Source organism: Olea europaea, unplaced genomic scaffold (assembly GCF_002742605.1).
Source record: "Olea europaea var. sylvestris unplaced genomic scaffold, O_europaea_v1 scaffold807, whole genome shotgun sequence".
NCBI classification, from domain to species: Eukaryota; Viridiplantae; Streptophyta; class Magnoliopsida; order Lamiales; family Oleaceae; genus Olea; species Olea europaea.
In genome coordinates this window covers 234,984-256,780 of record NW_019266506.1, presented here as the reverse complement: position 1 = coordinate 256,780, position 21,797 = coordinate 234,984, and the positions used below count along the sequence as shown (strand labels likewise).

Below are 21,797 nucleotides of genomic sequence, written 5' to 3'. Positions count from 1 at the left end.
GCCTGGCCTTGCCCAATTGCATATGCGACTCGACCCAACCCGCTCGATCAAATCTCTGATGGCAATACATTTGAAGAATGTGACAGACGTAAAAAGATTGTTATGTTAACTTAGGCACCAAACTTAAGCAATTGAACCTCATACCTAACTTTCTAACTTACCAACCAGCAGTTGCATGGAATGCCTCAAATCATGATTAAATGCCAAGACACAACTGAAAAACCTAATCCCATGACAAAACTCTTCATCCACGTTCCGCCAAGCAATGACGGCACAACCCTCATCACATTATCGTCGGATCCAACTCCTCTTCCCCCTCGCTTTGTTTTCCATGCTAATACTGGGGACGGTGCGTGTTTTTCTTGACAATTTGAAGAACAATCAGCTATATCTGCATTGGAGAGGATTAAGCAGAAGATCATTTAGAGTGCCAATTAATGTTTCTGAAGATGAAATAATCAAAGATGGATGCAATGTTTTTGAAGGGAAATGGATTTGGGATAATGAAAGTCATCCACTTTATAGAGAAGAAAGTTGCCCATTTTTGGTTAAACAAACTACATGCTTAAGGAATGGGAGACCTGATTCTTTCTATCAGAATTGGAGGTGGCAGCCTAATTCTTGCAATTTGCCAAAGTAATTATTTCTCATCTCATTCTACTCAATTCAATTTTTTTCTTTTGGTATTGCTTTAAAGAACTTGATTTTAGATTGCCAATTGGAGCCAGTAGTGCACTTGTTTAACTTCAAGTGGGCATGTAAAAGTTCTAACCTCACTAAAAATCATGTGTCAGATCTTAAGTACTGAGTAACAAACATGTGTAAAGTAAAATTTTCATGGTACGAACTTTTAGACGAGTTTTTTTTTTTTTTTTTTCCACAAAATATTACTATAAGGAAAGTTGTGTGATAAGTTGTTGAAATGGTTCAGATTTAATGCACTCAAGTTTCTGGAGATGTTGAGGGATAAAAGGTTGATGTTTGTTGGAGACTCAATACAAAGAGGCATGTTTGAGTCTATGGTTTGTTTGGTACAATCTGCAATACCAGATGGAATGAAATCTCTTACAAGAATTCCCCCCAGGAAAATTTTTGCAATTGAGGTAATGAAATTGCTTCCCTAAATCTCTTCTCAGTCTCCATTCTTTTACTAAAACAAAAGACGAACTCTGAAAAGTCCTCCAAATAGTATGTTTTGTCACTAGATTGATACCAAAACGAGTTCACTTTCACTTTTATTCCAGGAGTTCAATGCGACAATTGAGTACTATTGGGCTCCCTTCATTGTCGAGTCAATTTCAGAACATGCAACGAATCATACTGTATTGAAACGCCTCGTCAAGCTTGATTCTGTTGCTAAGCACAGTAAAGAGTGGGAAGAAGTTGATATTTTGATCTTTGAAAGCTACGTTTGGTGGATGCACAAACCTCAAATCAACGCAACGTAAGAAATGCATATCTGAACTAACTCATTTTGGACACGTCCTGTATACTTTATTAATGTAGCTCGTATTTGTTTCCCCAGATATGGATCTGAGGACAACATTCAAGAATATAATGCAACAACTGCCTATAGATTGGCATTAGAAACGTGGGCGAATTGGATAGAATCCAGCATTAATCCTCGAACTCAAAAGATCTTCTTTGCGACATTATCTCCAACTCATTTGTGGTGAGTTGACTGAGTTCCATAATCCAAAATATATGAAATCTCTTGCTGAATGTGTGGCTTCATCACATTGCATGTATTCATGGCTTATATAAGTTTATGTAGAGTTTTGAAGGAAAATTTTCATGTGCAGGAGCTGGGAATGGAAGCCTGGAAGTGATGGTAATTGCTTTACAGAAACACACCCAATTGAAGGATCGTACTGGGGAACAGGTTCAAATCTTGAAATCATGGGAATAGTAAAAGAAATCACGGGAAAATTGAAGGCCAATGTAAGATTATTAAACATAACCCAATTGTCAGAATTCAGGAAAGATGGACATACCTCAGTGTTTGGTGAACGAAAAGGCAAACTCTTGACTAAAGAACAGAGATCTGATCCAAAAAATTATGCTGACTGCATCCACTGGTGCTTACCGGGAGTCCCTGATTCTTGGAATGAGATTCTGTACGCACTGTTGTTACAAGATTATCGGGTTCCTCAATCATCATTAAGTGAAGCGAAAACTCCAGTGCCTTGAAAGCATGGCAAATCAATCTCATTTTTCCCATTTGAGAGGCTACAGAAATTGCAAAAGTCTCATCTTTTCATTGGAAGTAGGATTTCACAAGCAGATTACGAGATTTGAGCCAATATTTACCTCTTGAGCTTGTGCTTGTGAATTGGTACAACTTGCTGGGACAAACCAGAAGTTATTGTGTTGGGAAACACAGTAGAAATGCAGTGGAAGAGGAAAAAAAATTACAACTTTGGCGCAGTGAAGAGCTTTATAAGGTTAATGAGGAACCAATCAATTTATAGCTGAAAAAAGTGTTCTGAAAATTTTCAAGACCACAAATTTTTTATGTTATTCATTTGATAATTGTTATACACTATCGAATACTGCAATGTAAACATTTAATTTGAGCTCCCTGGTGTTGGAAACAGAAGTGCTACATAGGAACACATAAATTACAGCTATGCAGCAATGGGATTGATGTGTGCAAACTATAAAATGGGGCCATCCCGAATGATGTTCGGAGTTCATCTCCGACATTATTCTCCCAAAATTTTTAATCCTTCACGAAATCACAATGGAGTTCTCCAAAACCAACACGATAAAATGTATAACAATATCAAAGATAAGTGTTAGGTTTTGGCCTACAAGATGTGACAGGTCACTTGGCAGTCAGCTAAGCAAAAATAAAGCAAGAGGTCACCACACAATGTTTGTACTTCGTTTCGCCTCGTCCCATCACATTTGAGTAAACTTGTTACGTCAACATTGTTTCATGGATTCTTGCAATGAATGTCAATCGCGAGGACAATTGGCAACTATGTGAGCCAGACTGTGCACCCTCATCTACTGCTGTGTATATCTCTTCAAGTAGTCCAGAAATCAGATGGCGTATAAACTATAAAGCTTGATATGCTGGAGAAAGCACTAATAACGAATTTGTGGATCGATTTTTTTGTAAAAACTACTTTTCTATAAATCAGAAAAAATACCATAAAGTTTGTATCCTAACAACAGCATATTTATCTGGAAAGAAATATATCAAATTCTTAAATTAGCATATAATCTTGGCAACTCTTCTATACATTATCGATTAGGATCTCCATTTGGAGGTGTCCACCTAATAATCTTGGTAATGTTGATGTTTTCCAAGATCTGCATTGGAGCTTCATGCAAAATTCGTGAAGTCCAACTCTACCTTCTAACTAGCATTGTACATTTTACTTGGAATCGAACTGAACCAAAACTTGAGGTTTCTGTCCAGTTTCAAAAGAAGATTTTAGCTTATTTCTAACTCTCTAGTGAACGTGCCATAAAAACATGCGCATCCTTAATATTAGGGATTGCATGATTAAAGGGCCAATTGAACTTGAGTGGCTCACAAGATTAGGGATTGCATCATTGCAGGGCTAGCAAATCCCATCAACTCAAATTTGATTTGGCATTTCTATCAAAGATTCAAAGCTCAATATATTTGGAGAAGGGTGAAGTTGAAGTCAAGTTTTTGCTCATGGCGTTCCTTTATTTTCAAGCGACTAGCTGCTGATTTCCACAATGAGGTGCTAATCAAGTTATATAGTCTATTAGAGGTTCTTTGTTAGTGAGTTATTATACATTTGGTCCATGAAAAACGCTATTTGTATATCGGATTTGACACTTTGATATACACTCCCTTCATATTAGAGGATAGGCTTCATGATTAAAAAAAAAACCTTGAGATTTCTCGTGTGAGGTGTAACATGAGAGGAGTATATATCAAAGTGTCAGCCCGATGTACGTGTAAGCAAAACTTTTTGACCCACACATAATAAGAGCACACTTTGGCACTTTGCACTTTGCAGTCTTTTCATTCTTTTTTCTTCTTATTTCTTTTTGTCTGTTGTCACATCAAACTCTCTGAGTCCTAAAAACTGATTCTGCAAATTTGTTCCTTATGGACTTGTCAAACGGTTTGGGTGCATTTACTAAAGTTGATGAGCCATCACATAAAGAATAAACATAATAGGCAAAATATAAATAATCACTAGTTTAGACTTTGAAAGATAGAATTTATAAAATTATATAATTGTGTAAAAATAAAATGAAAAAAATATATATATGTATATGATGTACTGCAGTAAAATGACCAGCTTAATGTTAATTTATGAAGAGAGAGATCAAATGAGAAAGGAAAAAAAATAAGTTTTTAGAGGAAAATGAAATTAGTAATTGATTTTTATTTTCTTTAAGAATACAAAATAGTTAAAAATTTGGTATGTAAAGTGTCACATAATGTGATGCAAAGAGTGTGATTTGTTATTTTCACTTATGAATATTTTTATTTATTTAACTATTTTTAATAGAAAATTTGTAATATTTTATCAAAAATTATTTTTCTTTACCATACTGTAAAATGTAGTATGTAAAGCAAAAATTTAAAAAAACACATTATAAAGTGTAATTACACTCTAAATTTATGTATTTTTAAAATTTCCCTTATTAATAATATGCACCCGACTATACTTGAATGTTCGTAACAAGTTTACTAACATATATAATTCACAATTTTTAACAATGTGGTTTATAAATAAAACTCAAACTTAACAAAAATGTGTCTACAAATTAAAATGATTATTACATACAAAACAATAATTTCTTGTGTTCTATTACTAATTTATTGTTGGAAGAATTTTGTGAATAGTGACGCCGAAATAAGTATAATGATGGTGACAAAGTCGAGGCAAGTGTTGAACTCTTTGTCCTTAAGTCGAATTTGCCCCGCAACGGTGCCTACGAATTTCGGCAATCGACTCCCAAGATACAACGGCTACACTTGTGTTTGTAGCACTCCAAAACACAAGTACAACGAACCAAATGTAGGCTTATGTACTCCAAAGATGAAATGAAAGAAAATCAAAATAAATGAAATGATTTTGATTTTGGATAGAAGAGAGGATGAGAGATGTTTTTGCATATCAAACTGTGAAGAATAGGACACCCAAAGGGTCCTATTTATAGACCATGAAAGGGTGTGGACGAAATGGTTGAGGCTAAACCATGCACCCTTTCCAAACAATGCACCTTTATGAAAAGGTGTCTATTCACTAATGGTTGAGGTCTTTTTCGTAATTTCTCATTCATCCGATGTTGATTTTCGAAATGCCAAATATACCCTTCAATACATGCAGGTCGATCCCCGTTTGTGCGCTCCGAAGCGACGAAGTGGCAAACAATTTTGCCTAAACGAATTGAGTCGAGCTTTTGAGTATTTGGCCGAAGTCGATACGAACTTTAATCGATTTTCAATTCTCGATTTATTTAACCAATATCCAACATTTATTTTATGGATAATGTTATTATAATCTTTGGTTTGAGTGCAAATGAACCTTCCCCAGAAGATGCACTTTCTTAAATTGTTCCAGTACTCCACTGGTACCTCCAATCGTGCTACACAACTCGCATGGATGACCGCGCACACACGTGAGGGTCGGGATTATTTTATTCGCACGAGATCCATGTATCCCATGTGAGGACACGGTTATCGAGAGTGTCATCATGTGGGTCAAGTGACATTATTCTAGTACCTCTATACCTCAAATTTTTAATTAGTTATAATTTCAGTTAATTTCCCATATTATTTTTAATAATCACATATTTATTTTCCTACTAAATTCTCAATCATTGATCTGATGCCAAAACTAACATTGCAACATGTCACGAACATTCAAAATGATTTACGAAGTTGTAAATAAAACTTGTATTGAATAAAGACAAAATAAAACTCATTTTATTCCATTTAATCCTAATTCGATAACTGCTTGTGCGCTAGTTTTTCTTAAGATTGAAATGATGTATATTCTTCAATAAGTTGAAGGAATAAAATAACACTTATTCAGAAATTAAAATAAAGTATGAAATAATATATTAAAAGTTGAATGGCAAAAGAGGTAATTACTTAATAAAAGTCCAACATTAACCAATCCTAAAGATTGCCATTTTCGTTACTCAAAAGGAAAATTTAGACCTTGGTATGATTAAAAAATATTGCCTTTTGCAATTTAAGTTATAGTACTAATAATAACATGGGGCCATAAAGTATAATAAGAAAATGATGATTCATTGAGCAAGAAATTGTCCATGGGCTTACAAACTTTTATTTTCAGGAGTCGAAAATTCCTCTCAATTATTTTTTGTAAAGCTTATTCCAATAAGCAATACTAGGAATTGGGTCAATATTGATTACTTTTTTCCGATCGATTCGAATATGTTGGTGAAAAGTTTAGATGGTAATTCATTATAAATATATTGGTGTAGTCTAGATTCTCTGGTCGAACAACTATTTTATTTCGTAAGGAGAGGAAGGAAGGATTTCTTCATATATCTATTCTTTACTCGAGCAATAATTATCACCTATCTTATCTTGTACCAAGTAACTTATATGAATGCACCATCAAAATAGGGATTTTTAACTTAAAACTTAATCGAAATAGTAACACAACTAGACAAATGATGAAAAACTCTACCGAGCTCTAAACAATAACTCGTCAAAAATCTATTCTTGTATTAAAGGGCGAATTCCAATTTAAAATTGCGTCCATTCATTGTGTTAAACTTGAAATTCTTTCTAAGTCAATAATCTAGTTAGGAAATAATTAAACTTTTATGTCACCTTTTGTTAGTCAAATTAATAGATATTGATGGAGTTGTCGATTTTGATTATATATTTAACATTTATACAATTAAAATTTAATAAGTGGCTAGTTTTGATAAATTATTGTTACATAATTTATGTAGATTAAATATTAGGGTGGCAATTGTGAATCGTTGACATAATTTTTAACATACTGTCAAAATGCAATAATATTATTGAACGGTTTAAAAAACACGGTAAATTCCATTCACTTTCATGCATCATAGACGTCTAGATTCCAACTCAATGGCAGTGATTACTGCTGACCTGGCAGGAATGGGGAGGATCGGATGATATCATTCCACATCTCTGCTACCACATACGATAGCTACTTCTCTGGTGGCCTTACAGTTCTGTCTACTTTGTCGGAATATTCGGGGGTATCCCCCTAGAGCCGTTACTTCTTCCCGTTATCCGCTTAGCTGGCTGCAATTTTCAACTTCTCAAAGGAGAAAAGTTTCATGAACACATGGCCAGCGACTTCTGTCCGGATACGATTTGAACTTCTTAAAATACCCTCCTCGAGGTTGACATTTTTTACTTCACTTTCTCGAGGATATCGAAGTTTTGTTTTGAAGCATATTCGTAAATCGAGAAGCACTTTGGGGTACTAATGGAAACTGAATTTCATGGTGAAATTTGGAGCAATGTAGGATTTCTGATCTGCAGACGAGCCCTATTATCTGTTTGACTCCATTAAAAATAAATTTTAGGGAAAAAATTTGGAATAATGTATGGTTAAAAAATTTTGAATTTAAACATAATATTATTTTATTAAATAATGTGTGATTGAAAATATGAAAAAAAATATATATTTCTACAAAAATTGTGATTAAAAAATGTAAAAAGTTCTCAAATTTAATTTAAAACTCCCATATTTTACAAAGCATGTTACAAAGCATGTCACATTGGTAATGTGACAACCAACAAGAAGTCACATGAGTTCCACATTTTACATCACTTGCTTACCTAGCCTAATCAAGGCCATCGAAGTAGAAGAAGTTGGACTGATGTCATCACCTTAGCAGAAGTATCACATAGATATTGACCCTCTATGTTTGAGATGAAGTGTTGGGATATGCTGCAATCTATTTTTGAAAGACATACATGATATAGGTTGGTAGAAAAGGCCACCCTCGACATACAAGCAAGATGGATCACTACACTTCGACGCAAGGCCGTCGACCCCCCCTAGGGACGCTCTACCAATATCCCTGGGGAGCGCTCTACCACTACACAAGACCATCAACCCCCCTAGGGGCGCTCTACCAATACCCCCGAGGAGCGCTTTACCATTACTCCCAGGGAGCGCTCTACCACTACGCAAAGCCGTCAACCCCCCATGAGCGCTCTACCAATACCCCCGGGGGTGCTCTACCACTACGCGAGGTCTTCAATGGGCACGGAATAGCCAACCCAAACACTTAGCGATAAAATCTCTAGTAAATTGACTAGGTTTCATGGCAATTAACACGGGTACAACCTCCAGACGGGAAGATAAAGACCCCCACTCAGAACGTGGGGGTAGTGGGAATGCCAACGTGGGACACGTGACACCACAATCGCCCAGCGGTTATCCAGCTCCCAATATTTATAAATACCCCGGATGTGACACAGGTAAGGCTCTCTCTCACTCTTTTTAGCCATCTGATTTCCAATTGCAAGTCTAAAAACTAATTCTCACGCCGGAGGTAAAACGGGGAAGGAAGCCCCGCTTTCATTTTTTAGGTCACAAACACTTTGCGGAGCAGTCGGAATATCGAACGCCACAAGGTAGATAGAAAGGTATTGTTCCACAGCCATTCCATTGGCGCCGTCTGTGGGAAATCATTTGAACTAAAAAGCTATGTCGAGAAGACGAACAAGGAGTGAAACTCGTTTGGTTGGAAATACGGCGGAGACGGAGTAGGAGTCAGTTACAAGGGGTCACGAGCCATCGCCGCCTCCTCAGTATGTGATGCAGAGTCAGTTCAGCGCTTTGGAGACTCAAATGGCAACAATGATGGCGCTCTTGCAAAACCAGTCGCAGAGAGACACGGTCCCTCCATTGAGTCCGACGGAAGCGACGAACCAGCAACCGCCTCAAGCGCCGCCCGCGGTTGTTCCACCCATCCCTCTGTAGGGGACGGGAGCGCGCGGGGCCCCAGCGGTCGTAGCTCAGCAGCCCCTGCAAGCCATGGTGGACCTGGAACAAAAGATGGAAGAAATCATGGCCCAGAAGATAGATGATGCACTGTCCAAGAGAAATGATAGACGGAGGCAGATGGTGTTGGAGGAAGACCTGGTCGTCCCTGAGATCATAGCGGTCCCCTTGCCTAAAGGCTTCAAGCAACCCATGATAGAAGCATATGATGGAGTCGCAGATCCGCTTGACCACCTGCGGACCTTTGTAGACTTGATGAGACTTTATGCCACCCCGAACACTTTGATGTGCCGGTCCTTCCCTCCCACACTCAGGAGGGAGGCCAGGGACTGGGTAGCAACCTTTGCCCCACGGTCTATCAAGACGTTTGATGAGCTCTCCAGGAGCTTTGTGGCTTACTTCTTAAGCAGCTAGAGGAAGAGAAAGACAGTCATTGGGTTGATGCAGGTCGTACAGGAGAAAGACGAGTCATTGCAGGAATACTTGGCTAGGTTTAGCCGGGCTACTCTCGGCATAAAAGACCTGCAAATGTCCGCAATGGTTACTACCTTGATGAACAAAATGCGAAATCGAGCCTTTAAAATGTCACTCTCCAAAAACCCCCTAGAGTCAATGCATGACTTATTGAAGAAGGGAGATAAATATGTTGATGCGGAGGAAGCGGAGAAAGTGACCAAAAATCTCAAGGACTGATGGGAGACGGAAGCACATAAGCGAAAAGCGTATGATGGGCGAAGGCACAATGATAAGAATAAGCCGAAGAATGAACGCATAAACAAGGGTTATGCCCAAGACCAGTCGGTCAAGCAGAAGCGAGAGGAGGCCAAGGCACCCACCCCTTTGAACATCCCACGTACGAAGTTATTAATGGAGATACAACACGTGAAAGAGCTCGAATGGCCTAAACCAATGCTGACTTCCTCTAGCAAGAGAAATCAAAGTAAGTACTGCCATTTTCACAAAGATCACGGGCACGATATAGAAGAACGTCTACAATTGAAGGAAGAAATCAAGCGCCTGCTAAGGCGGGGACTATTGGTCAAGTATGTAAAAAACGACACGGGCAGACGGCTCGAAGGAATACCCCCACCAAGGGCAGGAGTGATAAACATGATCATTGGGGGAGTAGCATCGGGTGGCGACTCAAATTCAGCTAGAAAGAGCTATGCGCGTTCCACAGGAGTCTGCTCTATAAAAAAAAAAGCAAGGTTCAACCAGAGCATTACTTTCGACGAAGAGGACTTGATCGGTATAACGCATCCCCACAATGATGCCTTAGTCATGGTGGGCGATATAGCAGATTTTGACGTAAAGAGGGTGCTTGTCGATGGAGAAAGTGCAGCAAATGTCCTCACCTGGGATGCCTTCTTGGATCTAAAAATTCCCCCAGAAAAGCCGAAGATGGTGACTACCTCTCTACAAGGCTTTAGAGGGGCAACAGTGATACCAAAGGGAACTGTAAAGCTCCCAATTACGCTTGGCACATACCCAGCGACAGTGGTGATTGTGACTAATTTCTTGGTTGTCAAGACCCCCATTGTCTACAACATCATCTACGGCCGGCCATTGCTAAACGTAGATGGCGCTGTCTCATCGACCCACCATCAAATTATGAAGTTCCCAACTAGCAGAGAAGTCGGGAGCGTGCAAGAGGACCAGCACGCATCAAGAAAATGCTATGTGGATAGTATACAGGCGAAAGGCTCACCACCAATCAAGATGCTGGATGTGGAACTCCCAAGGGGACGGATCAAGTCGCTCGATATGATTGAAAAAATCTTTATAGTCGAAGGACGGGAGTTTAGTGTCGGAACAGGTTTGGAATCCGAAGAAAAGGAAAAATTGTCCAAGTGTCTAGCCGGTAACTTGGACGTGTTCGCTTGGGGCCCGGAGGACATCCAAGGATTAGCCTGACCGTCACGTAGCACCGCCTCGGTGTCCTACCAGGGGCTAAGCCAGTGAAGCAGAAAAAAGAAATCTTGCCCCAGAGATGCAGGTTGCAGCCAGAGCAGAAGTAGAAAAATTGCTACAGGCAGGTTTCATTCGAGAGGTGCAATACCCCGAGTGGTTGGCAAACATCGTACTTGTGAGGAAGTCAAACGGAAAATGGCACATGTGTGTAGATTATACTGGGTTGAATAAGGTATACCCAAAAGACTCATACCCACTCCCCAGGATAGATCACCTGGTAGACGCTACATCGGATTATGAAAAGCTCAGCTTTCTGGACGCATTTTTTGGATATCATCAGATTTCAATGGCCGAGTCCGACCAAGAGAAGACGTCATTTATCACAGACTTTGGTACGTACTGTTACACGGCTATGCCTTTCGGTTTGAAAAATACCGGGGCAACTTATCAGAGGATGGTGAACAAAGTCTTTCACGGTTTGATCGGAGATGTTGTAGAGGCTTATGTTGACGATATGGTAGTCAAGAGCGCCAAGGCTGATGACCATGTGGCCTGTTTGCAAAGAGTGTTTGACGTTGCCCGACAAAACAAATTGAGGTTCAATCCAGAAAAGTGTGTTTTTGGTACTGCAGGAGGAAAATTCCTAGGCTTCATGATCACGCAAAGAGGCATCGAAGTGAATTCAGATAAAATTCAGGCAATCCTAGAAATGAAAAGCCCTACCAGTAGGAAGGAGGTCCAGAGGCTAACAGGGCAGGTAGCCACTTTAAATCGTTTCATGAACCGGGTGGCGGACAAATGTTACCACTTTTTCAAGGCTATAGGGGGTTCCTCCAACTTCAAATGGACCCAGGAATGTGAAGAGTCACTTAAGAGCTTGAAGCGGTCATTACAGGAGCCCCCGATCTTGACCAGCCCATGCCCCGGGGACGTGTTGTGTCTCTACTTGGTACTCTCACCAAGGGCAGTCAACGCGGTGCTAGTAAAAGAGTTCGCAAAGGCACAAAAATCGGTCTATTATGTGAGCCAAGTATTGAGGGGCGCAAAGGTAGGATACAGCCTGGCAGAGCAGCTAGTGTTTGCATTAATTGTTGCGGTTAGGAAGCTGAGGCCTTACTTTCAGTCTCATACGGTGCAAGTAATGACCGACCAACCTATCAAGCAGATCCTACATCTACCAGAGACCTCTGGGAGGATGTTGAAATGGGCAATCGAGTTAAGTGAGTTTGATATTGAACTCAGGCCAAGGACGACTATTAAGGCACAGGCTCTTGCAGACTTCATCGCTGAGCTCACCATTTCGCCTGAGCACTGCCGGGGGAACAAGCAGATTGGAAAATTTATGTGGATGGATCTTTGAACGATGAAGGATCCAGGGTGGGGATCATAATGGTAGGTCCGAATGGTGAAGAGTTGGAATACTCGCTGCGTTTTGAATCCCCAGCTATAAATAATGATGCCGAGTATAAGGCAGTAATCACGGGATTAGGACTGGCAGCCAGACTTGGGGTAGCTTCAGTAGAAATTTGCAGTGACTCTCAGTTGATAATCGGACAAGTGACGGGGAAATTTGAAGCTAAAGACGGAAAGATGGCGGCATATTTAATAGAGGTCAAAAACTTGCAGAAAGGGTTCACCATGTTCAAAATAACAAAAGTCCCCCGAAAAGACAATGAGCGGGCGGACGCACTAGCTAAGCTCACATCCACAAACCCCAGACGTCTGCCTCGCACAGTGAGCATGCAAATCTTGTGGCGACCTAGCATCCAACGCGCAGTCAATGTTGTGAATGTAGAGCAAGGGGAGAGTTGGATGGACCCTTTGGTTGAATATCTCACAAAGAACAAGTTGCCGGAAGATGCATTCGCAGCAAGAAAGCTAAAAGTCCGAGCAGCCTCATTTTCCGTCATCGATAGACAACTTTACAAGCGAGGTTTCACAATGCCATATTTGAAATGTTTGCGGCCGACAGAAGCGCATGAAGTACTAGTCGAGATACATGCAGAAATTTGTGGCAACCACCAAGGGACGACCGCCCTTGCGTTCAAGACGCTTTGACAAGGATATTATTGACCTAGTATAAAGGAAGACGCTAAGGAGTTGGTGAGGAAGTGCGATACATGTCAACGCCATGGAAATTTGATCCATGTTCCAGTCGAGCAACAGACAATAGTTTTTGGGGTGTGTCCCTTCTTCTAATGGGGGATGGACATCCTAGGGCCTTTGCCTCTAGCTAAGGGACAAAGGAAGTTCCTGCTAGTCGCCATAGACTATTTTTTTTATCGATAAATGTAAATGTATAGATCAAAAATGTACCATGTACAAATACACCGAGCATACCCGGGCGAGACAATGTCCATAATCAAATACAAGTACTCCGGGCATAGCCGGGCAAATCAATGTCCATAATCAAATACAAGTACTCTGGGCATACCCGGGCGAACCAATATCCATAATCAAATACAAGTACTCTGGGCATAACCGGGCCAATCATGTCCAAAAAACGTACAAGAAAGATCAATGATGAAAATACTAATAGACACCATTAGCAAGAGAATCAAAACATTCGGATATAAAACGAACATTGCTTTGTATACGTGTGTTTTGATCCTCCTAACAATGGATTCAACTTGCACTTTTGTACCATCAAAAATACAACAATTCCTAACCATCCAAATGTAGTAGACAGTGGGAGCAAAAGCAATCCGTTTAACACAGCTCAGCCAACTCTTCCCCCACGCTTCTTTTTTCAACCATTTAAAAGTGCTCGGTACCCAACCAAAATCTGATCTGTTTCCATACCTCAAAAGTGACCCGGCATCCAAAGAATAGGTGCTGGACAGATTCGTCCATCCCCTCACAAAATGGGTAGTTTCAATCCAACTCCAAGTGCAATAGCTTGTCCCTCGTCTGGAGCTTAGAATGGGCAGCTAACCATAAAATAAATGCATGTTTGGGGGTGATGGAACCATCCCAAACCGTTCTGGACCAGAGAAGAAGACCCCCCTTGGGCCTAAAGAAGTCATAGGCGGCAAATGTAGAAAAAATCCCAGAATCCGTCCAGCTACACAATCTGTCCATTGCTGAAAATCCGTCCCGTTGGGCAGCAATAATACTGTCCCGGATGTCAACCAGCTTCTTAATGAGTGGGGAATCTTGTTTCTTTACGCAATACACCCAAAAATCTGTCCCTTGGAGGTAGACAACATTAATCCATTTAATCCAAAGTGAGTCTTTCTTACAATGGATATTCCAAAGTGTTTTAGAGAGAAGTGCAGAATTCCAACATTTCAAGTCTCTAAAATCGAGCCCCCCCTCAACTTTAGGGAGGCAAATAGTGTTCCAAGCAACCAAAGGTTTTTTACCCCCCCAAAGGAAGCTACGACAAAGTCTATTGATTTTAGAAATTACCGTAGTCGGGATAGGGAGGATAGAAAGCCAAAAACATTCCACACCTTGGAGCACGGCTCGCACAAACTCAGTCCTACCTGCATATGAGAGAGAAGAAGTCGACCAAGAACCAATATAAGATGAGATTTTATTTGTGAGCACATCATAAGACCCAACTTTCAATTTTTCTGCCGCAAGTGGTATGCCCAAGTACCTAAACGGCATGGAGCCAATGGGGAGATTTGTGAGAGCAAGAATATCCTCCAAATCTTTACCATGAATACCCGCGGTGTAGATACAAGATTTCCCAACATTTATATTCAATCCCGACATACCTCCAAAAATCGAAAGGTAATTCAATAAAATATCCAAAGACATGACATCCCCTCTAGCAAATAACATCAAGTCATCCGCAAATGCCAAGTGTGTGATCTTCAATTGAGCACACTTGGGGTGAAAATTGAAATTGCTATCCGAGGTGGCCATCTTTAGCAATCTAGATAGGTATTCAAGGCAGAGAATAAACAAGTAAGGGGAGAGTGGATCACCTTGCCAAAAACCTCTTTTACCCTTGAAAAACCCATGAAGGTCACTGTTTATCGCTATGGAATAAGATGGAGAAGTGACACATTCCATAATCCAATCAACAAAGATATTGGGAAACCCCAACCCTTCAAGAACTTCTTCAAGAAACTCCCAATTCACCAAATCAAAGGCCTTAGTAAGATCAATTTTGAGGAGGTACCGTAGAGCAACCCTCTTAAGGTTATATTGTCTCAAAAGTTCTTGTGCCAAGTGAATATTTTCAATCATACTCCGACCCTCAACAAATGCGGATTGAGCTTGGTCCACAATAGAGTCAAGCATAGGCTTCAAACAAGAGGCAAGAATCTTAGTGATTACCTTGTAAAAGACGTTGCAACATGCAATAGGCCTATAATCCCCCACCGAAGAAGAGTGAGTACCCTTAGGTACCAAGGCTAAGATGGTGTGATTGATTTGCTTGAGAAGAGATCTCGAAGCAAAAAATTCCTCAATAGCATCCATAAAATCATTACCAACAATGTCTCATGATTTTTTGAAGAAACAAGAAGTAAATCCATCTGGCCCCGGGGCTTTATCATCCCCAATACTAAAAATAGCTTCTTTGATCTCTTGCCTCGTAATATCCCGAACAAGTAAAGAAGCATTCTCCTCCAACAACATCGGTTCGTTTCTTATAACATCCACACTAGCATGCTGTCCAACAGTTTTTCTCCCCAATAATTCACTATAGAAATGCGTGAATTCGGTGCCAACCTCCTCAAGAGAGGTAGAATAAAACCCGTCTCTCTTAAGTATAGCCGGGATGAAATTCCTCTTGGCCAAAGAATGAAAATACTTAGTACATTAGTCACTATTCTTCAAATGCACACACTTTGCTTTTTGATAATAGAAACTCCTTTCCGCCTCACAAAGAGTATTTACCTCTTTTCGCAAACGAACCACTTCACATTTAAGATGAAGATTTTCTCGATCATTGTGAAATTCAAGATGTGCCAAATCAAGTTTCTTGGAAGCACTTTCGGCCCTAGAGGAAATGCGAGCAAAATGTTTTTCATTCATCCTTTTAAGCAATCCTTTAAGGCAATGTAGTTTCTTGCAAAGAGAATATTGCTTCGTGCCATCAAAAACTTTACTCCAACCAAGAGACACCAAATCAAGGAACTCATCATGCCGAGTCCACATGTTGAAAAATTTAAATGGCCTCCTCTTCCTTTCAACTTCCCCAAACAAAGTGACAATACAAGAGGAGTGATCGGAGAGGCATCCCAGGGGGAGGAAGTTAGCAAAACTATCAAAACTCTCAAGCATCCATGCCTCGTTTACCATAGCACGATCAAGTTTACTCCAAACGGAATTATTATTCCAAGTAAAGAAACACCCAATCGATCTCAAGTCCGAAGTCCAATATTTTTGCAACACATATCAAAATCTTTAATCTCATAAGGCGTGACATCGGCCCTGTTACTCTTTTCATCAAAATGAAGCACATTGTTGAAATCCCCAAGAACCAACCATGGCGAAGAGCAATTAAGACCAAAAACTTCAAGATCATGCCAAAGGGGCCTACGGGGCACAATAGTATTGAAAGCATATACAAAACTAACAAAGAAGGTACGCGAAGTTACCTTACAAGTAATAGAGCAATGAATGAGTTGTGCCGTAGCCTCCAACACATCCAAATCAACCTTCAAGAAATCCCAAAGAATCAAAATCCTCCCCGCATCATGATAGGCGAAATTATTTGCAAAGTAGAACCCAGCAAATTTATTTCTCACGACTCTTGGAAGCTTCGAGTCATCCAATTTTGTTTCCAAAATCCCCATGACGTCAATGTCATTACGTCTCATCAAGTCTTTAACCCCATTGTGTTTGAGGGGCGGGTTAAAGCCCTTAATATTTCACGAGGCTATCTTCATATTAATGAAGGGAGGGCAGCGCCCTTCTTCTTCCCAGATTTTTTTGCCAACTTTCCATCGTCATCAACTTTTGATTTTAGCTTCTCTTTAGCATTTTCACCTTCCAAAACAGCCGACCCCTTAGGGGGCTGGTCATTTCCATTTTTCGACAGCAAGGGGGGATTAATTGCAACAGTTTTGCTGTTTTGGACAGCACCCTTCTTCCTATTTCTGACCTCAATAAAAGGGGGATTAACTACAACAGTTGCTGCCCCATTTTCCCCAATATTTACCCTGGGAATGCTGCTAATATTTTCCATATTAGGAGGCTCAAATTCTGCCTGTTTTCAGATGTTCCAGCAAGATCATTCTGGCCCATATTCTGCTCAACAATCTGCCCAGAATTTCGGACATCATGCTGTCCAGATTTTCGACCAAGTTGCTGGTCATTTTTGCCATCGTTGTGACATCCCTGTAGCACTAACAACTGATTTTTGAGCAATTGGGACTGAATTACCATCGTTTCCAACCTTCTTTAAATAGGAAACAGCAACCTTTCCTTTGCCTTTCTCCCCATCAGATTTTTTGTTGTTGCACCACTTGGTCGAGTGACCAAAAACCTGACAAGAACCACAAAACTTTGGTTCATGTTCAAATACAATTTCTTGCTCCCTCAACTTTCCATTGGGGAGTCGAACCTTTACCTCACGAACAAGATCAATGGAAGCATCAACTTCCACAAGTGCTCTCGCAAAGGAGATACGACCTCTAGTAGCGGTCACTTTGTCCATTGAGATTGGTTTCCCAACCATAGAGACAATCTTACTCAATGCATTAGCATTCCAAAATTCCAAGGGAAGTCCCGGAAAGTTAATCCACACCGGCATTGTACTAACATCTTTGTCATCAAAATCAAAATAGCGCGGCATCATTTTAAGCATGAGCGGTCTCCCGTAGACTAAGTATGGGCCACCATGTAACACACTTAGTCTTTCACTATCGGTCTCAAACTTGAAAACCAACCAACCACTAGCATGAACGTGATATTTATATTCCACCTTTCAAGAATCACATAATTTGAGTAACGCGATTTTCCCCGGAAACCTACCGGCAAAGTATCCAACCAAACCATATCCCCATGCATTTTCAATATCATTTTCATCACATTCGCCCAACACAACCTCATTTGATTGATTATGGAATGTTTTCAACTTGATATTTTCCTCAATTTTGCGGTTATCCTTGAAAAGGTTAACCCATGGGGTTTTTTTCTCCAAAACTCCACCAACACTCTTCACATTTTCAGCATTATTATTCATAACTTTAACCGAATTTGATTCAAAATCAGATTGGTCAGATTCCGTATCCTCCTCACCAAGAGTTAAAGAAATGCTCAGTGAATGCAAATTTGTCACCTTATTCTCCCCCGATAAAACAGGATTTGCATCAGGTTGAACGGCAGAAACATGTTCAATAATATTCTGCATAGAAGATAGTGAAACAAGAGAGGTCGACCCTGATTTTAATTTCTTCTTCGCCATAGTAGGATACTCAGCGAAGAAACTAAAAACCGAAGGCAGAAAATGAACCCAGAACACGACAGAAAATAAGCTCCAGCCAAAGGAAATTGACGAGAAATAGGAAAACCAAAAGGACTAGAATTTGACGTCAAATAGGCAGAAAAAATGAATTCCAGCAAAAACAGAAAAAATCCCCCACTAACCTGAATTTGCCGTCAAAATGAATGAAAGGGCAGTCCAAAAAAAAACCGGTAAGAGTGGCCCAATACAATCCAGCCAAGAAATCCACCCAGGTGAATGAAGCCCAAAAGTCCCAGCAAAATAAGGCCCAAATTATAAATAAGGGCCCAGCAAGAAGACCCAAAGCAGGCCTAAAGAAACCTCTGAAAAAAAAGGTCCAGCAAGGCCCAAAGGAAATGGGCCAATATGCACCAAACAGCCCAGAAGAAAAGCCAAAGAAACCAGCAAATAACGGCCCAAAAGGCCCAGATAGAATACCTAAAACTGGCCCAAGAAAGCCCAGTAAATCCGTCCAGCAAAGGCCCCAAGAAGGCCCAAAGAAAACACCTGAAACAGGCCCAAAGAAAACCAAATAATCCGTCCAGCAAAGGCCTTGGAAAGGCCCCAAGAAGGCCCAAATAAATGGACCAAATGTGGCCCAAATATGACCAGAGAATGGCCCCAAGCAGCCCAAAGAAAAACACTACAATTCAACCCAAAAGAAAAACCAAAGAGGCCCAAGATATTCCAGCTAAGCAGGCCCAAAGAAAGACCAACAGCTAGTCCAAAAGAGATGGAGCCCAACCGAGAAAACTGGGCCTAATCACCAACAAAACAGCCCACAAAACTAAGGCCAATCGACTAAGGTCAGCCCAAAACCCGTCCAGAAACAAGAGAAACCCGGCCCAAGCAGGAGTCAAACGGGTCTCTCACCAACTCTCTGAGATTGTTATACTAAAATAGCAAAAAATCAGACTGAAGAGGCTGCACAGCAGGGGGGTAGCAGCAGGAACTTCTGACCTAATTACAAAATCAAATCAAAGTTGACATGCATGTATGCATACACAATACTTACAAGCCAACCAAGAACTCCATGGATGATGAAGAACATAAAATCGGACAGCAAGAAACCCAAAACGAACAAAGGCAGAATTGAAAACCCAGCAGAATGAAGCAAGACTGGACAGAAATGCACAAAACTGGGCACACCCGTAGCAAAGAAGGACCAAAAACGGGCAGGAGCTGGACCAAATGAAAACACCAAAGAAACTGCCGTATTCAGCTCTTCAAGGGCACCAAGAAACCAACCATGAACACAGCAAAGATGCACCTAGAGTAAACCTCAAAACTGGCTGAAAACCAATACAGCAACCAAGCAAACAAGGGCAGAAACAGAAGCCAGGCACCAAGGAATATCCAAGCAGCAATGCACCAAAAACCAAACCAAAAAGAGCCCCAGCTGGGGGCGAGAACCAGAGCTAGCCCCAGCCAACCAGCAAACCAGAGAAGAACCAACCAGCAAGAAGAGATGAACCCAAAAGAGGGAGAAATACCTGTCCAAAACAGAACCCGAAACTGGAGCAATGTAGAAGACGAAAATGGCAGCTTGAAAATAAAACCCAAAACTCACAAAGAGCAATCCGAAAAACAGAACCAGTATGTAATAATTTGATTTTCACCAATGATAAGTAAGAGTCAAACTAAAACAAATGAAGAATCACTAGAAAACTCAATAAGGCAAGGCACTCAAAGTGGGACTTTCTCTCACCAGAGTTGAGAGCATCTCTCTCTAACCTTGACTGACTGAGTCGCCATAGACTATTTTACTAAGTGGGTGGAGGTTGAGCCCTTAGCCACCATCACAACTACAAAAGTACAAGGATTCGTTTGGAAAAATATCATATGCAGGTTTGGCATACCCAGAGTGGTTATTACAGATAATGGCAAACAATTCGACAATCACAGTTTTAGAGCCTTCTATACAAGCTACCACATAGACCACAGGATGAGTTCAGTCGCTCACCCACAGTCAAATGGATGGGACGAAGTGACCAACCGAGCCATACTATGGGATCTGAAGACAAGGCTTGAAAAGAAGAAAGGGCTTTGGGCAGATTAGTTGCCCAATGTGCTATGGGCGTATCACACAACTCCCCGAGAGCTGACTAGGAAGACACCATTCAGACTGGCCTTTGGGATGGAGGCCGTGGTTCCAGTTCAGATCTTAAGCGAGACAGGCAGGATGAAAGTCAAGCAGTGGGAGAACTTGACCTTCTTGAAGAGGTAAGGGAGAAGCCTACAATAAGAATGATGGCTTATAAACAAAGAGCCGCCGAGTACTTCAACCGGAGAGTAAAGCCAAGAGTCTTCCAACCAGGAGGTCTCGTGCTAAGAGATGCAGCAGCGGCAGGACACCCTCACCGAAGCTTGGTCCAAACTGGAAAGGCCCGTACGAAGTAATCCGCGGGCTGGGGAAGGGAGCTTACAGTTTGAAAGATATGAAAGGAAGGCCACTAGGTAGGCCGTGGAATGCAAAACGCCTCAAAAAGTATTACCAGTAGATTTTGAAATATGTGCTCAAGCTACGCTTTTGTAAATACAGTAGAATATGTTGCATCGTTTATTCTCTCCGTGTAACGCCTCACGAAGGCACCCTTAATTGTAATATTTTATCTTATTCAATGAAAGACCTTCGCAGTGGCAGATGATGAAGGCGCTACGAAAGGGCCAGCCTAGCTAGGACATCCCGGTGCGCCTACTGAGCTCACAAATCCAAGAATTTTTTATGCTCACAGGAATCTTGAATCTCCATGCTCATCCCATGAAGACATGTGGTCGACATAGTCCAAAAGGCTAGGAGGAGAGTCATTTAAACCAAAAATTTGATTAAGGCCCTAAACCGTTAGACCATGCCCCCCGACGGTGGATACAGCCCAAGAGGCTTGGCGGAGAGCCATTGAAACTAAAAATTTGGTTAAGGCCCTAAATCGCTGGACCATGCCCCCCGATGGCCGACACAGTCCAAGAGGCTAGGCGGAGAGCCATTGAAACCAAAAATTTGGTTAAGGCCCTAAACCGCTGGACCATGCCCCCTGACGGTCGAAACAGCCCAAGAGGCTAGATAAAGAGCTGTTGAAACCAGAAATTTGGTTAAGGCCCTAAATCGCTAGACCATGCCCCTGACGGTCGACACAGCCCAAGAGGCTAGGCGGAGAGCCGTTGAAACCAAAAATTTGGTTAAGGCCCTAAACCGCTAAACCATGCCCCCGATGGTTAACAAAGCCCAAGAGGCTAGGCGGAGAGCCATTGAAACCAAAAATTTGGTTAAGGCCCTAAACTGCTAAACCACGCCCCTGACGGTCGACATAGCCCAAGGGGCTAGGCGGAGAGCTTTAAAAAGTCAAAAAATTAGCTAAGACCTAGCGCACGCAAAACAAATGACATTCACCCATGCTATCAAACAGCTAAACGCAAGAAATAACGCTAGGAGAAACAAACTTCAACATTAATGACCGTCGATAACATAGCATTCATACAAAAAGCATGTAATGTAGTCT

The 21,797-nt window shown here is 41.1% G+C and overlaps 2 protein-coding genes across 2 annotated transcripts; both read left to right on the top strand.

Moving 5' to 3' along the window:
- The first annotated feature begins 129 nt into the window (after window positions 1-129).
- LOC111391609 (protein trichome birefringence-like 31) lies at window positions 130-2,673 on the top strand. Its single transcript, XM_023016856.1, has 5 exons — window positions 130-636; window positions 932-1,103; window positions 1,245-1,444; window positions 1,526-1,672; window positions 1,803-2,673. The coding sequence occupies exons 1-5, from the start codon at window positions 266-268 to the stop codon at window positions 2,188-2,190; spliced, it is 1,278 nt and encodes a 425-aa protein (XP_022872624.1). The 5' UTR covers window positions 130-265; the 3' UTR covers window positions 2,191-2,673.
- A 7,172-nt stretch (window positions 2,674-9,845) lies between these two features.
- On the top strand, window positions 9,846-10,892 carry LOC111391599. Its single transcript, XM_023016845.1, has one exon. The coding sequence runs from the start codon at window positions 9,846-9,848 to the stop codon at window positions 10,890-10,892; it is 1,047 nt and encodes a 348-aa protein (XP_022872613.1).
- Window positions 10,893-21,797: the final 10,905 nt, after the last annotated feature.